Here is a 21,141-nt window from a genome sequence, read left to right on the forward strand (position 1 = left end):
TAGGGCCAAACCATACAGTCCTTAGATCTAAGGGACTCAATGTGGGAAGCTTATATACCGTATTTTTCGCCCTATAGGACGCACTTTTCCCCCTCCAAAAATGAAGGGGAAATGTGTGTGCGTCCTATGGGGCGAATGCAGGCTTTCGCTGAAGCCTGGAGAGCGAGAGGCATCGGTGCACACCAACCGCTCTCCAGGCTTCAGGAAGCTATCCGCAAGTCTTGCGAGCCCGGTGGGAGTTGCCGCCGGGCTCGCAAGGCTTGCGGGCAGCAGCCTGCAGCCCAAAGCACAAGGTGCGCTCCAGAGGGCGCCCCGTGCTTCACGCAGATGTCCGCAAGCCTTGCGAGCCCGGCGGGAGTTGCCGCTGCCTCGCAAGGCTTGTGGGCGGCAGCCTGCAGCCCGAAGCATGGGGCACGCTCCGGAGCGCACCTCGGGATTCGGGCAGATATCGGGCAGCCCCACAAGCTCGGGGGACAGCGGGGAGGCAGAGCGCCGCCATCCCGCTATTCCCCGACCTGGTTTGGAGGCTGGCGGTGGGGAGAAGCGTGCTCGGGGGACAGCGGGGCGAGCCGCTGCCCCACGGAGGCTAGGGAGGCTGTCCCTGAAGGCAGAAGAGGGAGACGGAGCGCTCCGTCTCCCTCTTCTAGCTTGGGGATGTCTGCGCAAAGCCTCTGCAGGGCAGCAGAGTGCGCTGCCCCACGGAGGCTAGAGAGGCTGTCCCTGAAGGTCCCCTTTTGCTGATCCCGAAGCCCGTGGCTGGGGGGGGGAATCAATTTTTTTTGCCTTGATTTCCCCCCCAAAAAACTAGGTGCGTCCTATGGGCCAGTGTGCCCTATGGGGCGAAAAATACGGTACTTCAATTGCCTGCCCCCTTACTAGGGAGTAAGGTCTCTCTTCATTTGTTAATGACAGTGATGGTGGTTCTTAATGCCACTGTTGACTGCTGTTCACTTTACATGGTTGAAATATTATTCTGATATACCGGTAGTTTATTAAATAGTTTAGTACAACATTTGATTCAGAATATTTATTTTATTGTTTTCCTTCTTTAAAAACTAGGCGCATCTTATGGTCGGGTGCATCTTATAGAGCGGAAAACATGATAATAAAGAAACAATAAAGCCAGTTCTTGGGACTGACCACAACTTTATTGAGTGCAGTTGTAATATGGTCTTGGCTTAGGTGCATATTCTGTATTAACCAGTCCAATCTGTTGGCTGATTATTCCATCAGGGCTGATACTGGATTAAGGACCACCCCATGACTCACATCAAATGGAGGAGTCCCTCCAGATTGTCATTTTGTAGAGGGTCTGAGGCCTGTCAACCCACATCTGGATATATGGACAGAGGCTGTTAGGATATTCCGTTCCACCTTAAGTATAGGCATGACTGTTGTATGTCACTTGCCTGTTTACACTCCAGCACAGCTTTCTGGGAACTTCCGTTTGTGTATAGCTATTGCTTATGCTGCTTGCTTGGACACGAAGGAGAGAAGACATGTTTTCATCTTATCCTGATGTATGCTGAATAAACTGCTTGTAAATATGTTCATCACAGCCTCTTCCTGCCACTTCTGTTGTGCAGCGTTATTTACGCTGCTGAGTGTGCGTGCTCAGCTTCTGAAGGCTTCGGAAGCTAGAGTCGCAGTTTCATGCTGATCCAAGGACTGGAAATCGCCCAGCACACTGGCCGGTGGGCTGGGGCCACCTGGGGGCCTGCCAATTGCCCTTCATTCCTTGGCTGCATCCCAACAGAGGCCTCGCCACCAGACCCCTTTACTAGGGGGTCTATTTCAAAAAGTGAAAATCCGGAGTCAATGCAATTCAGTGCCTTATCTGACAACCCATTGAGGCAGGCAAAAGCCCCAGACAGGTCCAATTAGTCTTGCAAACAAATTCTTCCCTGGCCCCAACTACGGTGACCAAATAATTCCACAGCAAGGCCAAAACATGCCCTGCCCACTCACCCTCGGGTGTAGCGTCCCAACATCATAAAGGGAGGGAGGGTGGGAAATCCAATGCTGAGCTCCACTGCTGGGTGCCAGCACAGTCAGAATTTACAAGCAATTGGTGGACCTGACTGAGGCCAGGTTACAGTCAGGTCTAGAACCAGGGTGCCACCACTCCCTGCCTGCCAGTGCAAATTTAAAATTGGCAGGGAGAGTCCTAACTACTCCAGCAGCCAATGGAGGAGCTGATTTCATCTGCTGGCTCTGCAGGAAGCCAATGGATGCTCCCAAACCTTTGGGGGCTGGGCTGGGCTGGGCTGCAATTGTCTTTTCCAGTTGATGCCGGTAAGCAGTCCTTTCCTATGAAAATGGAGAAATGGAAGAAACAATGGGGTGGGGGTGGAAAGTAACCCCCCAATTTCTGAAAAAATGTTTTCTTCTGCTTTTGGGAGGGGGAGCCCAAATGCCCCACCATCCAGCCTATAAATGGGGAATGGGCATATTCAGTTCAGCCCTACTTTGAGTTACAAATGTGAAAGTATAGGTCCCATACTTAATATTTTACATGGATGTGGAGGAGGGGGCAGAGGAGTGACAGATCAGCTCATGAAGGATATAGGAAATCATTTGCAAAATGGTGTATTTGGGGTGAAGTCTGAAACCCACTGACATGTTCTCGGTGAACATCTTACGTTTGTGTAAAGCACAAATAGGAAAACCTATTTCCCAACCAATATTTATTTTGAGAAAGTGACATTTTGACTTTGCTCTGATGTTTGTTGCTGGCGGTGGTTAGACCCGCACATAGCATGTGAAAATTGGATCATTCTTGAGGTCTTGGATATATACACAGCAGAATCCTTCAAGGTTTTCTTGAATCGGGAAAAGTGTGGGACATTATATCTTGTAGAATAAATCATTTCCATATTAAATTATGTTTCTGCAAGTTTGACCGGCTCATAGATTTAATTTAAGAATAATAATTTTCCAGAGCCTAGAATCTGTAGATTGTGCGTTTTATTTCCATAGCCTCACAGCTTTTACCTGTTAAATTATTTGGATCCTGAAGTACTTTCAAGAGGAAATAAAAGCCCAGATAATTTCACCTGCTGCAATCCACTCCTTAAATCTTTTTAAAGCTGTTAAGTGGGTGATTCACCTGAGAGGAGAACATACCATGCTAAAGTGATTGGCTGCCCTAGGCATGCAGAAAGGGAATACAAATGAAATCTTCATGTGGTTGTCATGACTTGTTCCACTTAAAGGGGTTTCACAAGCTTTGTGCTGCTGCTTCCATTCTTCATAAATGTAGGCAATTTGAAATGAAAGCCTATACACTGCACTGTCTGCAGCATTTTAATCATAAATCTTTATAGCTGTAGAGAGTGTGGACAGCGGTTTTTCAAGGTTGCAGCTTTTGTTATCTCCCAACACCCTGAAATATACGTGAGACTGTAGACCTTGTGGTTGTGCTATCAGCCCAAATATTAACCAGTTGTTCTAGTATAGCATTAATCCAGATTAATCTGCTTTATTCCTATGCTGGCTGGCAAAACATTAAAAAAAATTGACCCTCCCAACAGAGATTCAATCCGTATTGGCCCCCCTGCACCTGCTATTTGCATTCTAAAGAAACATTTACATAAAGGGTGTTGTCACATCTAGTTTGCCTCCCTATCCCTTTGAATTTGAGCAAACTAACTAGTTGAAATCCGTCCAGATAAATCCAGCGATGCTCCAGACATTTGGGACCCCCTCTCTGGGTCTAGACATTGTTCTGGAGATGTCAGAGCCAGGACTCTGGTAGTGAAAACCTTTCTCTTTGTTTCCACTGTTAGTTTGTCAGAACAGCAGTTGAGTCTTCATTCCACTGTGTTTCAGTAATATCTCTGTGCATGGCTAGAGGGTGGTGGGTATGGTTGCTGCTGCCAATTGAGCAATGGCATTATACACATCCAATCAGTTCTGATCTGGTAATATAAAACTTCTTGACTGTGTCCAGTTTGAACAAGTAATTACTTGGGAAGGGATGTGGCTCAGTGGTACAGCACATACTTCACCCGTGAAGGTCCTGGGTTCACTGGGAGAGACCCGTTCCCCATCTGAAATTATGGAGGACTTCTTTCAGACGGTGTAGACCAGGAGTGGGAAACCTATGGCCTTCCAGATGTTGCTGAACTAGAACCCCCATCAGCGCCAGCTAGCATAGCAAGCAGTCAGGGATTATGGGAATTGTGGCCCAGAGACATCTTGTTCCCCACCCTTGGTATGGACAATACTGAACTGCATGGACCAGTATAAGGCAACTTACATTCCTAGGTACAGCTTTCAGATAGCATATTACTACTGACTGGCTTAATTTGCTAGCTGCTCAGCTGCTCAACTCAATACCTGCCTGGTTGATATCTAAAGGTAAAGGGACCCCTGACCATTAGGTCCAGTCGTTGCCAACTCTGGGGTTGCAGCTCTCATCTTGCTTTATTGGCCGAGGGAGCCAGCGCACAGCTTCTGGGTCATGTGGCCAGCATGACTAAGCCGCTTCTGGTGAACCAGAGCAGCAGCACACGGAAACGCCGTTTACCTTCCCACCGGAGCGGTACCTACTTATCTACTTGCACTTTGACGTGCTTTTGAACTGCTAGGTTGGCAGGAGCAGGGACCGAGCAATGGGAGCTCACTCCGTCATGGGGATTCAAACCGCCGACCTTCTGATCGGCAAGTGCTAGGCTCTGTGGTTTAACCAACAGCACCACCTGCGTCCCGGTTGGTATCTACTTGCTTGCGAACTACGGTCTCTGTTGGGCCATGCCAATTCCTTGCTGATCCAAACAGATTAGCGGGAGGCGCCAACAAAAATGGCAAAGTTGAAATAACAACTGTAGTGCCACACTCTCAACCTAGTTGTTATGCCTGCAGCTAAACTACCGGTACCTTCCTCTTCCTCCCACTTTAGCAGAAGTCACTGTTATCTGGAAGTTCCTTTCACACTTCTTATCGTTGCACAAACCCTCAGAAGGAGATTAAAGTCTATTCTTTTTCTGCTCCATTTGTACATTCTAATAGTTTGCAGAAAAAAAACAACCTATCTTAATTAACTTCTGTTTGCTAATTACATTGGCTAACCTGCAATGAAAGTAAACTCTGGTTTCATCTACTAATTTGGCTCATTTGGAGTTGAATTGCTAAGTACATCGTTTAGGAAACCTGATGGAAGAGGTGAGCATATAATTTTTGGGGGGGGCAAAGGTGAGCAACTTAAGTGATACAGGCCAACAGTGGTACAGAGGGAGATCAGGACCCCCGAATGAGTGGTGGTTTGAGTTGTGTTGATTACTTGCATGTGTAGATGCTGTTTTCACATGTCCTGTTCAGTGTGTGAAAAGCACATTTTCATCCAAGCTATAACATGCTATCTTTCTTGCCTGGATCTTGCTCAGCAACGTAATTGTAGGAAAACCTTTCCTAGCTCCAAGATTCCAGATAATGTTTATAAATCAGTCCTTTCATTAAATGCCAGTGTAAAAATGCTTTGCCTATATAAAAATAACCAGCACTTGCTATTTTAAAAATGGTCTGGAGATTACAATGCTCTCAGTTGACAATTTATTGGATAGTAAATTAAACAGGAGAAAGTTAGACCTTGATATTGAATCTCGATGTGAAATAGGGTTTCAGTAGATTATTTTCTTTAGCTATCTGGATGACATGATAAGGGAACAGAACAAGCCCACAACAAATCCAGAGCTATCTGATATTTCTTCAAGTTTATCTCCACTATCTAGCATTTAACCTGCTTTGTTGATCTTCCAAACACAACTGATTTGATTAATAGATATGATTTTTCTAACCTTATAAAAACTTATTGAGAAGACAAGAAAAAGAAAGCAGTGAAACTGGAAATCCATTAATACTGGATGATAAATTAAGCAAGCATTTCAAAAGAAATAAGAAAAATACATTTTGAACTAGATAAATTGTCTAGGACTGTAAACCTATACACATTAGCCTGGACGTAAGTACCGTTGAGTAAACATTTATAGGGTTACAATATAAATAAGTATACATAATACCCAGAGACTGAAGACCTACAAGGAATTCGCTTCACTTAGGGTGAACATGTTGGACATGTTCACAGTAAACTCTTGAAATTCATTGTTGTCAGGAACATAAATATGTTGATTTCAACGAGTTTACACTGGGTATGACATAGTTGGACATCACCCTTAATATCCAAGTAATCTAAAAACTGAGCACTTACCCTAGTGCTCAAAATCTAACTCATAATGACTTCATTGAAATAAAACTGTCATAGAAGTAGTGTGACTAATTTTGAATTCCTCTCATCAAGTGAGTGCAAAAAGCCTAGAGGATATAAGGAAGTCAGTGATAGGAGCCTGCAGGACCATCCCAAAATAAATATTAGGCTACATAATATACCATACTAATTAATTTCTATTTTCACAAAGATGAAACAGAGACTTCTTAAAGAACAGATGTCACAGTCCAGCACAAGGTAAAGAACGCTTAAGCCCATTGGGACCAAAGGTCTCAAGTACACCTAATTCTCTGCTGCATTGTGGAAAGGCACCTCACATTCTTAGCTGGGGGTGGGGGGGGGGAGAGACACCCTTTTCTTTTTCATTAGATTAATGAGCATATAATGTATTCAAATAAGCTCTGTTTATTTTAATGTGCTTCTAAATTCCAGTTAGAAACAATGGATTCATTCAGGCAACGTCAAGTTGAAATCAAAGAGAATCCGTACCCCTGCAGTTTAATGAAAAATGCATTAATACCAATCAAATAACGGAGAGATAGAAACTGGAAATGACTCTCATGTGTTGTTCTTTGGTAGTGGGTGGGAGGGTCCCCCCCCCCAAGCTAAGTGCTATAAACAACAAAGCAGTTCTTTGAAGATGTATTTTGATACCTCAGCCATTAAGTCATCTATTACTGCATACTCTTTTGCCAGACCAGCAGTCGCCGGGGCTAAGAAACTTCAAAAAGTCCATAAGGGGCATGGGGAAAATAATAATCACTACTTAGGAAAAATATCCCTAGCAGCTGCTTTGGTTGCCATCAAGTCCCTGGGCAATGTTCATATTCTCAGCCCAAATGATTGCTTTGGGCACGGACGCTCCCAAACAGTCGTGGCTCTGCAGCTGGAAAGATGGACAAGCCAAAAAGCCCCTTCCATCTGCCAAGCTGCAGGAGGGCAAGCTGTTTGACAAACTATTAAATAAATCAACTGCAGAGGGGAGGAAGAGGAGAACATACAATGCACTTGACATCCTAGGAAGGAGCTCACCATGACTTCACACGTTCCTTTTTGCAAGTTAATGAACTGATGGAAGCAGCCTAGAAGCCTTTCCTCTGGGAAGAAGGCTCCATGTTGGAGAGTCAAGAGTAACGTCTAGCCATTATCCAACATTTTGTTGAACTTAACTTACTTTGTTTACTCAGAAGGGAGATATGAGGCTTACTTCCAGTAAGCATGCTTGAGGAAAGGTGAAATGGTCAATTTCAGCTTTTCATTGTTACAAAATGTAAGTCAGTTCTCCACGTTTCCAAGTCAGTCTTTAAAAAAAAAAAAAGTCCTCATGGAAATTCATCAGCATTTTAGCTCAATTTCTCCTAAAATGCACATTTTTGTATGCATTTTCCTCTAAAATACACATTTTTGCAAAGCAGTGTCCCCTAATTTAATGTATTCTTGAATAATCATGAATTTGTATGCAGACTCTGTCCTAGAATGTACACTTTTGAAACACTTTACTTGGCTGGAGAATTTCATTGCGAAATTCGGAGAAGTGCAAAATTCAAAGAACAACTGTTTTGGGTCACACATTAGTTTGAAAAGTGCAAATTAGGGAGGTTCACTTTTAGCTGTGAACTGAATCAAATTTCTACCCCATCCCTAAGTATACCAAGCAAGGCCTATACATGCCTACAAAGATACAAACCCCATTAGTTTCAACAGGACTTAACAGGTAATCACATAAAGGATTGTAACCTAAATTATTTCTTCATATATATATATATATATATATATATATCAATGACTTCCCTTCCTCTCTTTCCATTGTTTTGCATACCATAAATCCCTGCATATTTTACACACACTAAACCTTTCAATATTCCATTATTACATCCATCAAAACTTATTTACACTGTTGAATTTATCTTCATGCTGCCAGTGTTTTCAAGTGTATACAATTACCTCCCCCCATATATTCAATAAACATTTTCCAATCTTCTCTAAATGTATGTTCTTGTTCTCTTATTCTATATGCTAAGTCTGCAAGCTGTGCATATTCTATCAGCTTAAGTTGCCACTCTTCTTTCTTTGGGACCTCACTCATTTTCCATTTGGGGGCTAACAAAACACAGGCTGCAGTAGCAGCATACATAAATAACATTTTTTTTACACCTGGGAATTTCCATCTGAATTATCCATAATAATAATAATAATAATAATAATAATAATAATAATAATTTTTACCCCACCCAACTTGCTGGGCCTCCCCAGCCACTCTGGGCGGCTTTAAACAGGATATTAAAAACATGATAAAACATCAAACATTAAAAACTTCCCTAAACAGGGCTGCCTTCAGCTGTCTTCTAAAAGTCGGATAGATGTTTATTTCCTTGACATCTGATGGGAGGGCGTTCCACAGGGTGGGCCCCACTACCGAGAAGGCCCTCTGCCCGGTTCCCTGTGATCTCACTTCTCGCAGTTAGGGAACCACAAGAAGGCCCTTGGTGCTGGACTTCAGAACTCTGGTGTGTGTTTTTTCAATCATTTTAAAAATATTTTTGCAGTCATTATGGATTATACCCTTTTACAGGTCCATAATTATTTCTTCATTAGTCCTCAGTCGCATGACAGAAGGAAAATCAGGAGCAATGCTTTGCTCGTTTTTCAGTTTAGAAAAATGGAGAGTGTCCATAGAAAAGGCCAGATGGCATTAAATTGTTTTAAATCACCAACCAAATATGTCCTTCACTTGGACTAAGCTATTTTCCAAAAGCAGTTAAAAGTCATGGGTTTGGAAGGACTGCTTCAGAATCTAACCCTCTGCAACAGGATGTTTCAGACATAACACATGCAACAATTCAGCCCTCGTGTCTAAATTGCAGTGTGTGAGACATGCTTTAAATGCCTTCAGTTGTTGAGCTATAGAAGTTTCCTTTTTTATGTGACAAGTTAAACAAATTATATGGAAGAAAATTTTGGTGTGTTGTTTTTACCACCATGGAGGAAGAGATTTTAATTGTTTCAGCAAGTATAGATACGGAGTAGGTGAGAGAAGACCCCAGAAAACAATCTCAATTGCCAAATAAAGAATGAGAACTATTAGGAAAACTATGGCACCAAGCAAAAGTAGCAAATGGACAGGGAAAAATCAACTTTTTATGTTATCGTGGAGACGGTTCATCAACTTTGCAGAAATCAACACACACATAGCAAAGTAGTTAAATAAGTTTGAAGCTTTTCATCTCTCTTGATATTACAAAAATAAGCCAAATGAAGTAGTTAGATTTGAATTTTAGTGACTATTTTTATGTGAAGCTTTTCCTATTCTTTCCTGTAGAAGTTGTAAAAGATTGGTTTGACTTGACTTGATTTTCTTTTCTCCTGTAAAAGAATTGCCATTGTACCTGATTTTAGAAGAGAAATAAAACAATTAGGTTTTTTTAAAAAAGTATTACCAAATTAAAAAGAAGCTGTGAGGTAGCCTGATTAGCAGGAGAATATCTGAACTTAACTGATAACATTTAAAATTTATCCAGGCATTTGTATATAGCTAACAGATGTTAGCGAAGACAGGTGGTCTTCTGTGCTCTTTATAATACACCAGATTTCTATCCATTCTGAGGATTAATGCTAAGATAACAAACCACTGATGAGACTGCAGTAAATAACAAAGCTGATAGATTCCATTGCAGGCTTAAAAACAGCCACTAATTTCCTTACCTGTACTTGGTTAAAAACTGTTTCCATGCACTCATTTCTGAAAGCTTTTATGAAGCTGATATTTTATTTCCTCTAAAAGATTATTATAAGTGTGTGTGTGTGTGTGTGTGTGTGTGTGTGTGTCCCCATGGCCTAGAAAATATTTTTATTTGCTAAGCTGTCATAGCAACTGCACACTGTTCTGTGCCTCATTCAGTGGGAAAGCAGTTGGGGAGAGATTACTAATGCTGGCATCCTTCTGTCTTGAGAGACAATGGCCATCAGATGTGCTATCTAGGGGCTAAAGTCAAACTGCTGGAGAGTTACAGCATCTGCTGTGGCAGTAGAGACCAATACAGGAGAGACATGTTTTATTGCAGCTGCGGCAGGTGAAGGTGCCTGGTTTTGCTGTTGTAGGTACACCATTGTATTTCTTCGCTCTGTGCTCCTCCCAGCGGTTTAGATTACTAAATGCTCATTAGCAAGAATGTTTATTCATTTGAGTCCTGGGCTGAACATTCCCCAAGGACATCTTTCAGCCACATTTGGGAAGTGGGAAATTACTTCATTATGTTTGTATTTGGCTGCCTTGTGGAGGGTAGCAAAATAGCACTATTGCTCTGTCTAGCAATGTGGAGTCACACAAAGTGGGTTCTTGGGGACCAGTGCCATCCTCCCTTCTGAAACATACACCACCAGTTATCAGCTGATGACCATTGAAAGGGGGTGTTGCTTGCGCCCCCACCACTGCTAAGCCCCTTCCCTGTATCTTTTAGACTTAACTCATTTCCTGCCTGGTGCCAAAATATTCCCCTCCTCATTTTTGCTAGCTGTCAGCAGGGTGCTTAAAATGTTTGTGCGTATTGGGAGGTGAGAGATTTAACAAGCCTAACTGATTTACCAAGAGCTCCATATCAATCATCTCCATGCTGATTCAAGGGTAGTCATAAGCCTGAACAGAACTTCTCCATATCGATAAGTTCTGATCAGGCTTATGACTACACTCTCATCAGCATGCAGTCCTTTCCCCCAAGCTCTCCCCACCTTCTCCCAATCTCTGTGGCAGCTGTTTGACTCTAGAAACAGACAGGGCCATTTAACAAGCATCACAGTTGCTTCTCTGGTTGAAGCGGAGAGAAAGTGCATGGCTACCTATGACTTAAGCAATCTCAAAGCTGTGACAAAAAGCGAGGTCCTACACATGGTTCTGCTGTTTTTTAATCACAGAATTGTAGAGTTGGAAGGGACCATGCGGGTCATCTAGTTCAACCCCCTGCAATGCAGGAATCTCACCTAAAGCATCCATGACAGATGGCCATCCGACCTCTGCTTAAAACCTCCGATGTGCATCTGTGTATATCATGGGATTTTTGACTGCATGGACTTTATGTGTGGTCCAATTCACATAGACACACCAGGCTGAATGAAACCTTCCTGCACTGGTGTTATCTGGTGTTGTTACAATTGCAATGTAAAATATCTCAGAGGTGTTATGGGTCCAGTCATGTATAAAGTGGTACCTCAGGTTACATATGCTTCAGGTTACATACGCTTCAGGTTACACACTCCACTAACCCAGAAATAGTGCTTCAGGTTAAGAACTTTGCTTCAGGATAAGAACAGAAATCGTGCTCCGGCAGCGCAGCAGCAGTGGGAGGCCCCGTTAGCTAAAGTGGTGCTTCAGGTTAAGAACAGTTTCAGGTTAAGTACGGACCTCCGGAACGAATTAAGTACTTAACCTGAGGTACCACTGTATCTTACATATCCACCAAGAGAGAGCCAGGGAATGGATGCATTCAAGCTTAAATGACAAACAATAATAAAAGCCAGTATACTGTACTTTTGCTGTGATTACTTATTACCTCATAATAATGATGTCAGTGCTATCAGCTCAGCTCAGTCACTTCTACTTTTTTTGAAGTAGAGAGATGTGTGTCTTTACTACACATTCCTAATACAGAGGCTTGTTTCATTGCATTGAGTGATTCCATTATGTGGAACCAGTGACTCAGTAATATTTTTAATCTATTCTGGTGACAGCAGCCACGAAATTAAGAGACGCCTGCTTCTTGGGAGGAAAGCAATGACCAACCTAGACAGCATCTTAAAAAGTAGAGACATCACCTTGCCAACAAATGTCTGTATAGTAAAAGCTATGGTTTTCCCAGTAGTGATGTATGGAAGTGAGAGCTGGACCATAAAGAAGGCTGATCGCCGAAGAATTGATGCTTTTGAATTATGGTGCTGGAGAGACTCTTGAGAGTCCCATGGACTGCAAGAAGATCAAACACATCCATTCTGAAGGAAATCAGCCCTGAGTGCTCACTGGAAGGACAGATCGTAAAGCTGAGGCTCCAATACTTTGGCCACCTCATGAGAAGAGAAGACTCCCTGGAAAAGACCCTGATGTTGGGAAAGATGAGGGCACAAGGAGAAGGGGACGACAGAGGACGAGATGGTTGGATAGTGTCTTCGAAGCTACAAACATGAGTCTGACCAAACTGCGGGAGGCAGTGGAAGACAGAAGTGCCTGGCGTGCTCTGGTCCATGGGGTCACGAAGAGTCGGACACGACTAAACGACTAAACAACAACAACAAAAACTACCTTATCATTTAAATAGATGGATTAAAGCTTTTTAAAGCAGCTGTTCATGATAGACTCAACAATTGCCTTGTATTTTGACATTTCCAGAGATTCGGAGTATAGACAGCTTTGTTGTCCACCTGTCATCTTTCTCTAACTTATACAGTGTCCGTCAATTCAGTCAGAGAAACTTGCCTCCTGCACTCTAAACAGTCTTTCTACTGAACGTGATAGGCCTGTTCTCATTTTTCCACCATCTTTGAGTGGTTGCCCTTTGGCTGCTGTCAAAAGATGAACAGTCGTCTGCAAAGCATCAGAAGCAACTACGTATTTTAGATCTCCAAATACAACCAGAGGCTGGATTGAATGCTGTATCATAACCAGTCGCTTCCCTAACATTTCTCATAACTAATTTCTATTATGGTGTAGTGCTAGGACAGTTCCAGAAATCCTTAAAGCAAATTAGCTACAATTTTGTCCATCTCCAACTTATCCCATGTCCCAATCGAAGACACAATCAGTAATGGGTTTTCCTGAGATTTGTACAGCGTGTTAACCATGTAGCCATCATCAGACCCAAGCATTGCTTGCACAGCAATGCATGCTTGCTGTGGAATAGCCACACATGTTCTGAATCTAGAGAAGCCAACTTTCATCCAGTGCCTGTAGCTATCTCTTAAACAGCAAGTTGATCTGCAGCAATTAAACAGGTAATAATGTATAGCTCCATGTCATTAAAAAAATTGCCTGCTCTTTTCAATATACCAAACCTATCTTAAAGGAACAGGGGCAAACCAGGCTAATTTATTTCTGGCTGGCTGGCAGCTCTTTCTGTTAGGTAGGGGAAGAGAAAATGGTTTAACCTGTCCTCCCTAAATGTGATCTTTCCCCAAAAAATAAGGTATATGGTTTCTAAATTGAACACCTTTGCAATTAGAACATAAATAAAAGATAAAAGTAAAAGTGTATATGTGATGGGACGATGAGCTGCTTGTGTGTAAAATCCTAGTCCCTCAGAGTTTGGTCAAGTTTGCAAACCTCTGTCTGTAACGGAGCCCCTTAAACATGGCTCCGTCAGTCGCTGGCAGATTCCGACAGTGGTTGCTTTCGGAATCGCTTCCAACATAAAAGCTCCTTAACGGAAACACGTCTTCTGGACTCTCTGCGTGACAGTTTCCGGCGAGGAGTGGGTGTCCCTACAGGAGGTCCTGAAACCTCCCCACTGTTTTCGCTGGAAGTGTCTCTGAGCCATCCCTCCAGCTCCCTTTCCCTCAGCTCAGCTCCTCTCCCCCTACTGGTTCCCTCTTCAGCTGCTGAGTCTCTCCCAACCTGTGTGAGCCCTTTCACTTCCCTTCCTTCCGATGGCAGTTCCCTGACATCCACCTCCCCTCCAGGGCCCCCTTCATCCCCTCTCGCCCCCTCCTCTACGGGCGGTGAGGAGGCAAAACCCCGGAATGAACTTCCTTCATCTTCCGATGTCCCGAACACTTCTCTCCACCTGTTGCGGTTCCTGGTCTCGAAGTACTCCTCCTCCTCAGAGTCCATCTCCCCTTCCCCTTCCGATTCCGAGAATCCTTCCAACTCCTCCTCCTCATCGGTGGTCCCAAAGTATTCCCTCCGGAACCTCTCCACAGGCTGAGGTTTCCTTGGGAACCTTTGATGGAACGTTTCTATCAATACCTCGTCATTGATATCTTCTGCCATTACCCAAGTGTTTTCTGACTCCGGTTCTCCTTCCCACGCTACCAAATACTCCACCTGATCCCCCTTCCATCTGGCGTCGAGGATTTCTGCCACATGGCTGCTGCATTCCCTTTCTTCTATGACCGGTCCCCGAGTGGCCATCCCTTCTCGTCCCCCCTCATACGGTGACAGTAACGACCTGTGAAATACTGGGTGCAGTTTCATGTGGTTGGGTAACCGGAGCCTGAAAGCCACTGGGTTGACCTGTTGAATGACCTCAAAGGGACCCAATCTCCTGGGTCTTAATTTCTTACAACCTCCTTTGAACGGCAACCCTTGGGTTGACAGCCACACCCTATCTCCCACCCTTATGGTTTCACCTTCCCTTCGGTTCTTGTCTGCCTGCCTCTTGTATTCTTCCTTCGCCCTTTCTAAGTTGAGTTGGAGCTGACGATGGATTGCTTCCATTTCTTCTACAAAATGCTCGGCTGCCGGGACACCCCATCTCTCCCCTTCTCCCCCTGGGAAAGCCCTGGGATGACACCCATAATTAGCCAAGAAGGGGCTCATCCCTGTGGACACATTCTCGGCATTGTTGTAGGCAAATTCCGCCAGCGCCAACTTTTCTACCCAGTCATTCTCTCTGTCATTGACATAACACCTCAGGTATTGCTGGAGGACCCCGTTTGCTCTTTCCGCCTGCCCGTTGGTTTCAGGGTGCCGGGCAGTCGAAAAGTTGACCTCCACCTGCAGTAAGCTCATGAGCTTCCTCCAGAACCTGGAAGTAAATTGTTTTCCTCGGTCTGAGACCACCCTCAATGGCACCCCGTGCAACCTAAAAATGTGTTCTACAAATAACTTCGCTGTCTCTTCCGCCGTGACTGCATGCGAGCAGGCTACAAAGTGGCACATCTTTGTTAGTAGGTCTACCACCACCATGATGGCTGTTTTCCCCTTGGACTTCGGCAGATCAGTCATAAAATCTATCGACACTGCCTCCCAAGGTCGTTCTGGGGTTGGTAAGGGTTCTAATAGCCCTGCCGGTGCCCGCCTCTCCCCTTTGGCTCGCTGGCATTGCTCACACCCTCTTACATACTCCCGTACATCTTCCCTCACCTTAGGCCACCAAAATTCCCTGGTGACCAACCACATGGTTTTGTGTTGTCCAAAATGCCCCGCCGTGGGGCTGTCGTGCAACTGCTTGAGTACCCTCCCCCTTAAGTCTCCTTCAGGGATATACAGTGCCCCTTTGTAATACAAAGCTCCATTTCTTTCCTCGAAACCCCCTGGTTCCTCTCCCTCACCCCTAAGACCTCTGAGCTTATTCTGGGCGTATTCATCATTCTCTGTTTCCTCTACCAGTTCTCTTTGTCCCACCAATGCCGCCCCACACACCCAGCGGTCCTCTGGAATGACATGTCTCTCTTCGGGTGCTCCCTCCCCCTCCAAATATTCAGGTTTGCGTGAGAGAGCGTCCGCCCTAATGTTCTCTGGGCCTGGCACGTAACAAATCTCAAAGTTAAATTTGGAGAACTCCTGGGCCCATCTCACTTGCCGTTGGTTGAGCACTCGTGCCGTCCTCCAATACTCTAGGTTCTTGTGGTCAGTGCACACTTGCACCTTATGTTGTGCGCCAATTAGCAGGTGCCTCCATCTCCGGAACGCCTCATGAATGGCTAGTAGTTCTCGGTCATACACCGTGTAGTTCCTCTCGGATTTGTTCAGCTTTCGCGAAAAAAAGGCACACGGTCTCCACTCTGACTCCTCCTTCCCTGGCTGCAGAAGCACCGCCCCAATAGCTCTGTCTGATGCGTCAGTTTCCACTCTCATCGGTTTTTGTAAATCCACATGCAGGAGTTGTTGTTCCGAGGCGAAGGCCCTTTTTAGTTCCTCAAATGCTCGCTCCGCCTCCTCAGTCCAAACGAACTTCTTCTTACTGCTGAGACAGTCCGTAATGGGCGCCGTCAGGTGGGCAAAGTTTCGGATGAACTTACGATAGAAGTTCCCAAATCCTAGGAACCTCTGCACATCCTTCCTTGTTTTGGGTGTTTTCCATTCCAGCACCGCCTGGACCTTGCCGGGATCCATGGCCAATCCCTTGTCTGACAGGCGATACCCCAGGAATTCCACCTCCTTGGTATGAAACTGACACTGCATTTAAGGCCCTGAAGTCACACACAAGCCTCGGCTTGTTCGTGTTTTTTTTATCCACAAAAAACACTGGGCTGCCCCCCACCGCCCTGGACTCTCTGATGAACCCTCTCTTCAGGTTCTTGTCAATGAACTCTCTTAGCTCCTGCATCTCTCTGTCTGACATGGCGTACAGCTTGCCTACAGGGAGCTGTGCCCCAGGGAGTAAATTGATTTGACAGTCAAAGGGTCTATGCGGGGGTAGTTGGTCAGCTTCCCTTTCGCTGAAGACGTCGCGGAGATCTGCGTATTGTCGTGGTACCTTCACGTTCTCCGTTACTTCAGTCCCTGCTAGGGTGGCTTGGGCCCCTGCCAAACCCTTTCCCTCTTTGCAGTGTTCTAAGCAATGTGCTGAACCAAAAGAAACCACTCTCTGATGCCAGCCCACCAGCGGATCATGTAACGCTAGCCAGCTCATCCCCAATATAATGGGAGCTCCTCCCAAGGTGGCCACATTAAACGCTATCAGTTCGGTGTGCCTTGCCACCTTCATTATCATTGGGACGGTCTGCAAGCTGACTTCTCCTCCCAACAGCTCCCTGCCATCGATCGTGGTCACCTGCAGGGGGTTGCTTAAAGGGATCGTCTGTATCTGGTGTTCAGCTGCAAACTCTTTGCTCATGAAATTGCAGGAGCTGCCTGAGTCCAACAGCGCCTTTATCTTTAGAGGGTGTCCGTTTGGCAGCTCTAGCGCCACTTCTATCACTAGGGCGGGTTTAGGAGGTTCTGGCGTGGGCACTTTCACTGCTCTTTGGCCTGGCTGCTGTGCCCCGACGGTGGCAGCCAGGCGTTGGCTTTTACTTGCTTCGGTATTTCTTCCTCTCTTCCCTCCACAGCTCCTACCATCCCTTGCCATTCCTTCCTCTGGGGGCAGACTCTGGCAAAGTGACCTGGCTGTTGGCAGAGATAGCATTTCCGGGCGCCTTTTCCCTCCTTCTTTCCCCCCTCACTGGGCTTTGAAACTGCGCGCGCGCGCGCTGTTCCGATTTCCATCGGCTCTGCCGGCGGGAAAGTTGGCTCTGGAATGTCTGGAATGCGGAACTCCTTCCAACGTTCTCCCTTCCCTTCCCGCCTCTCCAATGCTCTCGCCTCCTGGCGCGCTCCTATGGTCAGCGCTGATTTGGTCAGCTGGTCCATAGACTCCGCCCTGGGCGCCCGGGAAAGTTCGTCTTTCACAGCCGAAGAAAGCCCTTCTTCAAAGAGCATTTGAATGGGTTCCGCCGATAGATCCCACCCCAATTTATGGATCAACATGGTGAACTCAGTCCAGTACTCACGGACAGATCGGCTCCCCTGTTTGCAAGCCATTAACTGTCTGCGGACCACTCCCTGTTCAATATCGCTGGAAAACATCAGATCCATGGCGCGAAAGAACTTCATCGTGTCCTTTAGGACGTCACTATTCGCTGCCATCAGGGGTCTAACCCAGTCTCTCGCCCCCTTTTCAAGATGCCCAATCACGAAAGCCACTCGTGATTCCTCGTCAGGGAATTCATCAAACTGCAGATTGAGGGCATATTGCATCTCTGTCCGAAAGCCATGATAGTCTTTGGGCTCCCCCCCAAACTTCTGCACCAATCCTGGTACCTTTCTGACGAGCTGGGTGTCTTTCCCCTTTTTGTCTGCATCCTGAGCCCTCCTCTCCTCAAGCCTCGCCGTCTGCAGCGCTAGCTGGACCTCCAACACCCGGTACCTTTCTTCCAGGCTTGGACCCGCTCCAGCTCCTGCTTCTCCGGTTCCGGCTGGGTTGCTCATGATGCCTTCTCCTGCACAAGCTGCTCACGATGACTGTCGGAATGCTGTGATGGGACGATGAGCTGCTTGTGTGTAAAATCCTAGTCCCTCAGAGTTTGGTCAAGTTTGCAAACCTCTGTCTGTAACGGAGCCCCTTAAACATGGCTCCGTCAGTCGCTGGCAGATTCCGACAGTGGTTGCTTTCGGAATCGCTTCCAACATAAAAGCTCCTTAACGGAAACACGTCTTCTGGACTCTCTGCGTGACAGTTTCCGGCGAGGAGTGGGTGTCCCTACAGGAGGTCCTGAAACCTCCCCACTGTTTTCGCTGGAAGTGTCTCTGAGCCATCCCTCCAGCTCCCTTTCCCTCAGCTCAGCTCCTCTCCCCCTACTGGTTCCCTCTTCAGCTGCTGAGTCTCTCCCAACCTGTGTGAGCCCTTTCACTTCCCTTCCTTCCGATGGCAGTTCCCTGACAGTATATATCTCTACAATTTATTTATTATGTTTAAAATGATATGCAGCATTTCTAAAAAACAAAATGAAATGAAATGAAATGTAACTACTTTGATCACAAAAGCAAAATGAGATCTACTAACAATATAAGTTAGAGCTATTAGAATTTTTGAATGATTTTGAGAGGAGGTGGGGCAGAGAAGGTGATAATTACTTTTTTTTGTATTTTCTAGGGGCAGAGTAAACATTTTGTGGGAAATATTTACAGGCACTCACATGGCCTCCATTCAGCTTGCTACCACTTGTCTTTTTTCTTGCCCAAATGCCTCTGAGCAGTGTTTCAGCCACTGCAAAAGCAGCTGTGTAAAGTGGAAGCAGATTCCAACTCAAACCTAGTAGCAGCATAAGAAAGAATGCAGGAAGCCCAAGCTTCTCTGGAAGCCTGGCAAAAAGGCCACCATGTTCGCCATTCACCTGGTCACCCCAGTAAAGCAAGCTGTGTCATAATTTCTTATGCTTCCAGCTGGGTCAACTGGAGGTAGCCTCCCCAAACGATCTTTATTCAGCCCACGTTCTGCTGTTTTGAATAGTATACCATCCCATGCAACCAGAATGCCAGGTTTTCAGACATCAGCAGCCAATGCCACACCCCTTTTCATACTAAGGATCCCTTAATGACCATTCTCTTAGCAGTAGCATTGCCTTTAGTGTCAGAAATATACCAGAAAATAGTGGCTTTGGTTGCTGATACAAACCCAAATTGCAGTTTTTCAAGTGGGCATATAAACGCAATGGCACCAAATGCTTGGCACCGAACAATGAGTCACTTTGTAGGCCTGTGTCTCTGATGCTGAATGCAGTTACGTAAAGGGAGCCATTTGAGAATTTTAAAAACCTTGGAATAGCTCAGAAATCAAATTCTGTGTCTTCAATTTCATGTGATTCTAGCTCAGGGGCAGCCAACCTGGCGACCTTCAGAAGTTGTTGGACTACAGTTCCCGTAATCCCTAAGCATTAGCCATCTTGGCGACAGCTAATGAGTGTTGCAGTCAGGGCCGGCCCACCTATGAGGCCAGTTGAGGCAACCACCTCAGGCGGCAGGATCCACAAGGACATCCGATCCCAATGCAGATCTTTATTCCTGCCTTGTTCCCGATGTAGATCTTCACTCACCCATTCTTCCCTGGAGGGGAGGGGAGGCACCATTTTGTGGCCTGCCTAAGGTGCTAAAATGTCTTGGGCCAGACCTGGTTGTAGTCCAACAGAATTTGAATGGTACTCCATGGTTATAGCTGATATCAGCAAGACTGTGCTGTTTTGACTAGACCTCACCAGCATACTTGTGTGTCAGTCGTTATAGCTTGACTCTGCTATATTTTTCCCTCTCATTTCCTTATCTTATACATGTTTCCCAGGATAGCCCTCTGGTCTTACAGTCTGACAGGAATGTAACAGTGAATGCAAGAAACCACATGGGACAGTTAACGGGACAGCTGACTGTAGGTAAGTCTTATTCTCTAATGAAGCTTTTGTGTATCATGTTAACATTGCAGACACCATTTCTTTTAAATATAGTGTATAGCAGGAAGGATGCAGGAAAGGATTATCCAAGTTCAGTGCACTCTAAATGTCCTTAGCTGCAATTTTAGCAGAATTTAGCTCTGCAATGGTAATTCGATAAAAAAGATAATCTATCCCAACAAATAATTGATTGGATAAAATGAGGATTAACCCTATTAGAAAATCTTATTGCACTTCAACCTTTTCACAGGCAGATTAATCTAAAATTCTTCTAGCCTTTTAGTAAAGTGAGTTATAATTTTCATCCAACAGCAATGGTACAAAATGTGTGGGAATTATTTGCTAATATCAGAGGATTTTCTTTTATGATTATGAAGACAAAACTCACTGCCTCTTCAAGAAAGAGGGAAAACATTCTGAACACAGTCTCAGTAAGATACTGGGGAGGATAGGAAACCTTTGGACTGTATTTCCGCATATAGTGGGAATGTTGTTCAGAAATATAAGCATTTACTTTTAGACATCATGTGTTGTATTGCAGAGGGTGCATTGGAATGTATGTAAATATATGTGGGTGTGTAATAGCAGGATTTCCAAATCCGAAAGCTTGTTTCCCTCTCCAATTTTATTAATTATAGCCAAAATAATTAGCGCAGTGCTGGAGATGAGAGCCACAGTGTCACTGTAACAGTGGTTCTGCCACTTTTGGGATATATTAGTGGCTGAGAAAATAGCTTGGCTCTTTGAATGACAAATGATCAAGTGATCAGATATCATGTGATGCTTGTGCCGATGTCAATCTGCCTCATTATCCTCTGTTGGTTTGGAGTGCTCTTTGTTCTTCTTCATTTATAGTTACGTTTTATAATGCTTAGTTAGTATGGAACTTTAACAGGTCTTCCCCCTCCCCAAAAAAGAGATACAGATTTTTTTTAGTAAGAAGAATCTTTCAATTCTGCAGAAAAACACATAGAAAACCTTTACTGCATATTTTAATAATGACGTCTCTTGTGAGCATATGCCATGCAGTATGTTAGGTTTTTATTAATGTTCAGGGAGAATTTCTATGG

General features: G+C 44.9%; 1 protein-coding gene and 1 long non-coding RNA gene across 3 annotated transcripts in view; one reads left to right on the plus strand and one right to left on the minus strand.

Annotated features, from left to right (window-relative positions):
• The window catches only part of SGCZ (sarcoglycan zeta), a 565,518-nt gene that overhangs the window by 472,225 nt on the left and 72,152 nt on the right, over positions 1-21,141 (plus strand). For both annotated transcript variants that reach the window (XM_081020156.1, XM_081020155.1), the window contains one exon: positions 19,966-20,053. In XM_081020156.1, the coding sequence (XP_080876282.1) occupies positions 19,966-20,053 (88 nt within the window). The remainder of the gene's footprint in view (positions 1-19,965; positions 20,054-21,141) is intronic.
• LOC308484980 overlaps positions 18,436-21,141 on the minus strand; it is a 29,799-nt gene continuing 27,093 nt past the window's right edge. Inside the window, exon 3 of the long non-coding RNA XR_013990259.1 lies at positions 18,436-18,540. This is a non-coding gene — a long non-coding RNA (uncharacterized lncRNA). The remainder of the gene's footprint in view (positions 18,541-21,141) is intronic.

The sequence above is a fragment of the Podarcis pityusensis genome (assembly GCF_964106645.2).
Source record: "Podarcis pityusensis genome assembly, chromosome: 9".
NCBI lineage: Eukaryota > Metazoa > Chordata > Lepidosauria > Squamata > Lacertidae > Podarcis > Podarcis pityusensis.